At 43.3% G+C, this 9,390-nt stretch overlaps 1 protein-coding gene across 1 annotated transcript in view; it reads left to right on the forward strand.

Annotated features, from left to right (window-relative positions):
• The window catches only part of PKP2 (plakophilin 2), a 64,419-nt gene extending 55,275 nt beyond the window's left edge, over positions 1-9,144 (forward strand). The window contains exons 10-13 of the mRNA XM_073567377.1: positions 6,061-6,214; positions 6,425-6,614; positions 6,957-7,044; positions 7,381-9,144. Of these exons, the coding sequence (XP_073423478.1) occupies positions 6,061-6,214; positions 6,425-6,614; positions 6,957-7,044; positions 7,381-7,443 (495 nt within the window). The 3' untranslated portion in view covers positions 7,444-9,144. The remainder of the gene's footprint in view (positions 1-6,060; positions 6,215-6,424; positions 6,615-6,956; positions 7,045-7,380) is intronic.
• Positions 9,145-9,390: the final 246 nt, after the last annotated feature.

The following is a 9,390-nucleotide window of genomic DNA, read 5'->3' on the forward strand; positions in this document are numbered from 1 at the left end:
GTCTGCTGAGCCGTGTATCTAATCCACTCCTGTGTGATACTGACTGCTGAGCCGTGTATCTAATCCTCTCCTGTGTGATACTGACTGCTGAGCCGTGTATCTAATCCTCTCCTGTGTGATACTGACTGCTGAGCCGTGTATCTAATCCACTCCTGTGTGATACTGACTGCTGAGCCGTGTATCTAATCCCATCCTGTGTGATACTGTCTGCTGAGCCGTGTATCTAATCCACTCCTGTGTGATACTGACTGCTGAGCTGCGTATCTAATCCTATCCTGAGTGATACTGACTGCTGAGCCGTGTATCTAATCCTCTCCTGTGTGATACTGTCTGCTGAGCCGTGTATCTAATCCACTCCTGTGTGATACTGACTGCTGAGCCGTGTATCTAATCCTCTCCTGTGTGATACTGACTGCTGAGCCGTGTATCTAATCCTCTCCTGTGTGATACTGACTGCTGAGCCGTGTATCTAATCCACTCCTGTGTGATACTGACTGCTGAGCCGTGTATCTAATCCCATCCTGTGTGATACTGTCTGCTGAGCCGTGTATCTAATCCACTCCTGTGTGATACTGACTGCTGAGCTGCGTATCTAATCCTATCCTGAGTGATACTGACTGCTGAGCCGTGTATCTAATCCTATCCTGTGTGATACTGACTGCTGAGCCGTGTATCTAATCCCATCCTGTGTGATACTGTCTGCTGAGCCGTGTATCTAATCCACTCCTGTGTGATACTGACTGCTGAGCTGCGTATCTAATCCTATCCTGAGTGATACTGACTGCTGAGCCGTGTATCTAATCCTCTCCTGTGTGATACTGACTGCTGAGCCGTGTCTCTAATCCTATCCTGTATGATACTGACTGCTGAGCCGTGTATCTAATCCTCTCCTGTGTGATACTGACTGCTGAGCCGTGTATCTAATCCTCTCCTGTGTGATACTGACTGCTGAGCCGTGTCTCTAATCCTATCCTGTGATACTGACTGCTGAGCCGTATATCTAATCCTCTCCTGTGTGATACTGTCTGCTGAGCCGTGTATCTAATCCTCTCCTGTGTGATACTGACTGCTGAGCCGTGTATCTAATCCTATCCTGTGTGATACTGACTGCTGAGCCGTGTATCTAATCCTATCCTGTGTGACACTGACTGCTGAGCCGTGTGTCTAAATCTCTCCTGTGTGATACTGACTGCTGAGCCGTGTATCTAATCCTATCCTGTGTGATACTGACTGCTGAGCCGTATATCTAATCCTCTCCTGTGTGATACTGACTGCTGAGTCGTGTATCTAATCCTATCCTGTGTGATACTGACTGCTGAGCCGTGTATCTAATCCTATCCTGTGTGATACTGTCTGCTGAGCCGTGTATCTAATCCTCTCCTGTGTGATACTGACTGCTGAGCCGTGTATCTAATCCTATCCTGTGTGATACTGACTGCTGAGCCGTGTATCTAATCCTATCCTGTGTGACACTGACTGCTGAGCCGTGTGTCTAAATCTCTCCTGTGTGATACTGACTGCTGAGCCGTGTATCTAATCCTCTACTGTGTGATACTGACTGATGAGCCATGTATCTAATCCTCTCCTGTGTGATACTGAATGCTGAGCCGTGTATCTAATCCTCTCCTGTGTGATACTGACTGCTGATCTGTGTATCTAATCCTATCCTGTGTGATACTGACTGCTGAGCAGTGTATCTAATCCTCTCCTGTGTGATACTGACTGCTGATCTGTGTATCTAATCCTCTCCTGTGTGATACTGACTGCTGAGCTGTGTATCTAATCCTCTCCTATGTGATACTGACTGCTGAGCAGTGTATCTAATCCTCTCCTGTGTGATACTGACTGCTGAGCTGTGTATCTAATCCTCTCCTATGTGATACTGACTGCTGAGCAGTGTATCTAATCCTCTCCTGTGTGATACTGACTGCTGATCTGTGTATCTAATCCTCTCCTGTGTGATACTGACTGCGGAGCCGTGTATCTAATCCACACCTGATACCGCTGTCCCCGTGTATACTCCTCCCGTAGCTCCTGGCCATGAATCCTCTGCGCTGCTGTTATCGGAGCTTCAAAAAACCATAAAATATGTTTCCTCTGAGAGAAGAAACATAAATCACAGAGAGGAAGGAGAAACTCCGACCATAAACCGTACAGGGTCACCACACGCAGGCGTGCCACATCATACCGCGTGGAAAGCTCATTCACATCCCAACTGCATCATTATCTGCTACGACATAGGCTTCTTCTGTATGTAGTGATGTGGAGCATGCTGGTATAACCTGGACATCTCCTGTATATAATTATATATGTACAGCTGGTATAACCTGGGGATCTCCTTTATATAATTATATACATCTGGTATAACCTGGGCATCTCCTCTATATAATTATATATGTACAGCTGGTATAACCTGGGCATCTTCTGTGTATAATTATATATGTACAGCCGGTATAACCTGGGCATCTCCTCTATATAATTATATATGTACAGCCGTTATAACCTGGGCATCTCCTGTATATAATTATATATGTACAGCCAGTATAACCTGGGCATCTCCTGTATATAATTATATATGTACAGCTGGTATAACCTGGGCATCTCCTATATATAATTATATATGTACAGCTGGTATAACCTGGGCATCTCCTGTATATAATTATATATGTACAGCTGGTATTACCTGGGCATCTCCTGTATATAATAATATATGTACAGCCGGTATAACCTGGCCATCTCCTGTATATAATTATATATGTACAGCCGGTATAACCTGGGCCTCTCCTGTATATAATTATATATGTACAGCTGGTATAACCTGGGCATCTCCTGTATATAATTATATATGTACAGCTGGTATAACCTGGGCATCTCCTATATATAATTATATATGTACAGCTGGTATAACCTGGGCATCTCCTGTATATAATTATATATGTACAGCTGGTATAACCTGGGCATCTCCTGTATATAATTATATATGTACAGCCGGTAAAACCTGGGCCTCTCCTGTATATAATTATATATGTACAGCTGGTATAACCTGGGTATCTCCTGTATATAATTATATATGTACAGCTGGTATAACCTGGGCATCTCCTGTATATAATTATATATGTACAGCCGGTATAACCTGGGCCTCTCCTGTATATAATTATATATGTACAGCTGGTATAACCTGGGCATCTCCTGTATATAATTATATACACTCACTGGCCACTTTATTAGGTACACCTGTCCAACTGTGTGTTAAGACTTAATTTCTAATCAGCCAATCACATGGCGGCAACTCAGTGCATTTAGGCATGTAGACATGGTCAAGACAATCTCCTGCAGTTCAAACCGAGCATCAGTATGGGGAAGAAAGGTGATTTGAGTGCCTTTGAACGTGGCATGATTGTTGGTGCCAGAAGGGCTGGTCTGAGAATTTCAGAAACTGCTGATCTACTGGGATTTTCACGCACAACCATCTCTAGGGTTTACAGAGAATGGTCCGAAAAAGAAAAAAAATCCAGTGAGCGGCAGTTCTGTGGCCGGAAATGCCTTGTTGATGCCAGAGGTCAGAGGAGAATGGGCAGACTGGTTCGAGCTGATAGAAAGGCAACAGTGACTCAAATTGCCACCCGTTACAACCAAGGTAGGCAGAAGAGCATCTCTGAACGCACAGTGCGTCGAACTTTGAGGCAGATGGGCTACAGCAGCAGAAGACCACACTGGGTACCACTCCTCTCAGCTAAGAACAGGAAACTGAGGCTACAATTTGCACAAGCTCATCGAAATTGGACAGTAGAAGATTGGAAAAACGTTGCCTGGTCTGATGAGTCTCGATTTCTGCTGCGACATTCGGATGGTAGGGTCAGAATTTGGCGTAAACCACATGAAAGCATGGATCCATCCTGCCTTGTATCAACGGTTCAGGCTGGTGGTGGTGGTGTCATGGTGTGGGAAATTTTTTCTGGGCACTCTTTGGGCCCCTTGGTACCAATTGAGCATCGTTGCAACGCCACAGCCTACCTGAGTATTGTTGCTGACCATGTCCATCCCTTTATGACCACAATGTACCCAACATCTGATGGCTACTTTCAGCAGGATAATGCGCCATGTCATAAAGCTCGAATCATCTCAGATTGGTTTCTTGAACATGACAATGAGTTCACTGTACTCAAATGGCCTCCTCAGTCACCAGATCTCAATCCAATAGAGCATCTTTGGGATGTGGTGGAACGGGAGATTCGCATCAGGGATGTGCAGCCGACAAATCTGCGCCAACTGTGTGATGCCATCATGTCAATATGGTCCAAAATCTCTGAGGAATGCTTCCAGCACCTTGTTGAATCTCTGCCACGAAGAATTGAGGCAGTTCTGAAGGCAAAAGGGGGTCCAACCCCTTACTAGCATGGTGTACCTAATAAAGTGGCCAGTGAGTGTATGTACAGCTGGTATAACCTGGGCATCTCCTGTATATAATTATATATGTACAGCTGGTATAACCTGGCCATCTCCTGTATATAATTATATATGTACAGCTGGTATGACATGGCCATCTCCTGTATATAATTATATATGTACAGCTGGTATAACCTGGGCATCTCCTGTATATAATTATATATGTACAGCCGGTATAACCTGGGCATCTTCTGTATATAATTATATATGTACAGCCGGTATAACCTGGGCATCTCCTGTATATAATTATATATGTACAGCTGGTATAACCTGGGCATCTCCTGTATATAATTATATATGTACAGCCGGTATAACCTGGGCATCTCCTGTATATAATTATATATGTACAGCTGGTATAACCTGGGCATCTCCGGTATATAATTATATATGTACAGCCGGTATAACCTGGGCATCTCCTATATATAATTATATATGTACAGCTGGTATAACCTGGGCATCTCCTGTATATAATTATATATGTACAACTGGTATAACCTGGACATCTCCTGTATATAATTAGATATGTACAGCTGGTATAACCTGGGTATCTCCTAAATATAATGATATATGTACAGATGGTATAACCTGGGCATCTCCTGTATATAATTATATATGTACAGCTGGTATAACCTGGACATCTCCTGTATATAATTAGATATATACATCTGGTATAACTATTATAAACTGTATGTACACCTGGTGTAAGTTATATACTGTCTTGTATATAGAGAGATCGACCATGCTGCTATAACCTGGGCATGTTCCGCCTGACATTCCTGAGTCTTGCTGTGCGGGTGGGGAATGTTTACCTCCTGTCACTCTGGTTTTGACCTCTGCCCCTGACACTTGGATGTTATCTTATCCTAAATTCCAGGCTGAGGTGCACACAGGGTGGTACTCTCTGGTACAGGGGGGTCCTGCGTTTTGTCAGCAGCTGCATTCCTGCTGTCACAAAGACATTCCTTTTAGATGATACAATTGAGAAAAAGAAAAATAAATATAACAAAACATTTTATTTTCTTCCTTTCACGTTATCAGCACCATGACATGCCTGGGGCTCCCTCCAACAATGATAAGTGCATTCCATTTATCACTAAAAGCAGCAGAGAAAAATACCGTATAACCTTGTTCACATTTTGTCCTCTTTTTTTGGACCCTCCTCCAATTTTCTTTGTCTCTGCCCCTGAATATCTTAGCTCCACCCATGGGGAGCCATCATGACTATGCTACAAATATCACGAGTTTTCTTATTGTGAATGAACGCTCTTCTGTTTAGTTCGGCTTGGAATTTTGAAATAAAGGGGCCAAGGGCTGCTGGGCCAAAAATATACGGCTCCAGGAGGTCATTGATTTTCGGTCGAGCAGATGTATAGTCCACAGTGATTGTGTAGTTTCTCAGCCAAGATGTCTATGGCAAGTCAACCTCCCAATACCCTGAGATGTCATTGTCCTCTTAGACACTGCCCATCCCAGAATGTGAGATCAGAGTTGCCAACCCTTGCCATAAATCTTAGACAAGTGTGTACATAACCCAAAAACATATGTCCTTTTTGTTTTGAGCGTTCTTGACTTGGTTGATTATGATTCTCAACGTGGCATTAATGTTTTGGACAGGTTCCACTCTCTGTGGCTCAGACTATCGTCCAGAGGGAAAATGGCCTCCAACACATCCGGAACACGTTGTTTGCCAATGACCCCGGCGTAAAGAGAACGACTGTTTCACTCCTGCGGAACTTGTCTCGTAATGCCTCCCTACAAAATGAGATTGGTTAGTACCACTGAGAATATCTTTGGCACCAGGAGAAACAAAGGTCCAGACATGGAAGACTTAACTCGGCCCATGCTTGTTTCCATTAATTGCAGACCATGTTTGGCCAAGTCCGTAGACCTTAGGTTATTGGTGGATCCTCCCTATTCTCTAAACTCTATGGCCAGTCTTAGAGTCATTAATTCATCTTCATTCTTTATTTTCCAACAGCCAGAGTATTAATGTCCGACCTGGTGACTACACTACCCGACTGTGTACCAGACTCCAACATTGCAATGGAGACTTCAGCATCGACCTGCTACATCCTGAACAACCTAATTTGCGACAGCTCTAACAACGCCAAGATGCTGCTCTCAAACGGGGGCGTCCGGAAGCTCGTTGATATCAGCAACAGTGACAGGTAAGCCAAGATGGAACCCCGTCAATGGGTTTGGCGCCTACTTCCAAATTGGGGTCAAGAGTAGGTTGGTAGATGTCCTTTCTGGAAGTTTCCGTCATGCTATGGGGGAAACTTGACCCATTTTTCTTTGATATGTAGACCCAAGTGAGGATGAGGGACACTAAAGGTCATTCTTGGCTTTCTAAGGACTAAGGTCATGCTGGTCTAAGGTCTAACTTGGTTAACCACAACCATTCTTTGAGCAAAATTATGGTCCAGTCACAATTCCTCATGTCCAACAGGCGTCTGGTCAAAGAACTGAAAAAAATATACCCTTTCATTTTTTTTTGTCCCCATTACTAGTGGTATGATTACGAAGACTGGGAAAGCGGCTTCCCTCGTGCTCTACAACATGTGGTACCACCAGGATCTTCACAGCGCTTACAAGAAGGTAAGACCAGATTGGGTTAATGCAATTCCAATACTCAGTCGAACCCCTTGGGGTAAGCCCCCCACTATACTCTTTAGCTATGGCCAATATATATATTCAAAAGGTTCTCATAAAACCCAAAAACTTTCATCACGATGGGTCCCTTACCTCTATTCCTCTTGACTGGACCAAGTTCTCCTGACGTTCCCTCAGTTGAGGGCAACTGTGCCAACTAATTTGGCATTGTAAAGATGTAATACTCCAGAGCAGTAATCGCAAACTTGTGCTTCTCTATTGTGGCCATTTCTCCACTTTTAAAGGGATTGTCTTAAACATCTTCTATTTCTAACCCACCAGGCAATGTATAAGAAGACAGATTTTGTCAACCCCAGGACTTCGAAGGCTCACAATTCCCTGTGAGAAGATCAGACCACCCTGGAGGATTATTATTACGCTTACACAGTTTATTTTGTACCCCCATCCCCCGTTAATGGACTAAAACAACAACAAAAAAGAGACACCTTATCCCATTACCCACAGTTCCGCTTACTGCCTTAATGATACCTTTTAACAAACTTTTTTCTTGGGCTATTGCATTGGGAAAGTTTGCTCAACGGACTCATTGGACTGGAAAACTCAGGACTTTATTGGGATTTTCCTATTTCCCCTCCTATTGTTTGTTTTTGAAATTTTACATCAGACCAAGGAAATTTTTTAGCAACCAAATATCGAAACTTTTTAGGTTTTATTGATGATCTCATCTTAGGTTGTGGCCAAAGACCAAAGTCATTAAGTGACTTGGACAAGCATGTTCTGCATTAACCATGGGTGGATATTGGCCACATGGTAAAAAGCGAATGGGTCCAATACTGTCATCCTAACATGTGGTCCTCAACCATGATCTACCCACCTGTGAAGGTCAACACTAATGTGTCCTCTTGGCAAGATAACCTTGGTCTTCGAAACCACCATCAGTTGACCGAGCAAAAACCTATAATTTGGGACCTTATCTTAAGATAACATGTCCTTCTGGAAGCTTCCGCTCCCAAACCAGTGATATCTTTATATGGCCAAGCTGATTTTTTTATTAATCTGTGATGGAAGTTGGTTCCACTATGGTGACCCAAGACTGAACTCCCAAAGTGTCTCTCCCAAAAAGTTTTCGAGCTGATGTCTAAGTATAAAGGATTAGTAAGTGTAAGAAGGACCTGCCATGAGAATGAGAACCCATAGAAACAAAAAAAAAAAAGAACCTCCTGGATTCTGGTACTAACCAGTTGGTGTGAAATCGTGAGAGTCTATGGAGATATGGAGCAGAAAACGGGATATCATGATGGAAATTTCGAGAATTGGATGGTTTCAGAAATAACCCTCAACTTTGGCTTGCCCACATGAACTTTTGTAACCCAAGTAGAAATTGTGTTTAGTTGTTTGTTTGTTTTTTTTTATTAATGCTTAGTAAGTTTTTGAAATTTCACTTTATGTTTGGGTATGACATGTGTACCATAGGGTAGGTAACCCCAAAGCTGCAGTGGGGCCCATAGAGAATGGAGAACAGGTTGTCTTCTACTTCGAAGAACCAGAACTGGAAATGGGATACCAAGCTAAGGGCCACAACATTCTACTCTATGACCAGCTGGTGACCTGACCCTTTAGATGGGAGGGACATTATTGGTTTTGAATTGGTGGTGTAAATGTGGGACGTCCTCCAAATATTAGTCCATAACACCTCTGGAGGGCCCATGGACATTTGACTACCTAAGTCCCGATGCCTCCTTGGCGAGAAGGACATTATAGCTTTTAGTAGTCCTTGTATTGCAGCAGCTACCCCCCGTGGTACATATGCCCTTGGATGGTGGCAATTTAAGGATGGGCATCTATGAATTATTGATCACACGCTTGGGTTGTGGAGCAGCGTTCGGCCTCACCTCCCACCGCTCGTAGGACAGTCACAGCCGGTGCCGGGCGAGCTCCATATAATGTAGGTCTCACGTGTTTTACGCTTATCGTAATTTTTTTTTTTATTTTTGGGCAGTTTTATTGCATTTTTGTAACATTGCTTTATTGACAGCACCTTCTCCATTCAGACGTTTTACCGATATAAAGAGATATAAAACTCAAGGTGTGGCTTTGTGTCCGAAAAGTGAATCATGAGAGGGAGACTTCGAAGTAAACAGCCCCCCAAAATATTCCATGTTGACTACAACTTTGCTCCTCATCCTGTATGACTCCTAGGATCGATCACGTCTTCTACTCCATTCACATCCAGAGCTGCTATTAAAAGTCTTTTGGTTTCCTCTAAAATAAATTGTAAAGTACAACATACCCCCTAAAATTGTTTATAAAATAACCACTGTACTCCCATAA

The sequence above is a fragment of the Dendrobates tinctorius genome, unplaced genomic scaffold (assembly GCF_039654945.1).
Source record: "Dendrobates tinctorius isolate UK_male_01 unplaced genomic scaffold, ASM3965494v1 ptg000020l, whole genome shotgun sequence".
Classification (NCBI taxonomy): domain Eukaryota; kingdom Metazoa; phylum Chordata; class Amphibia; order Anura; family Dendrobatidae; genus Dendrobates; species Dendrobates tinctorius.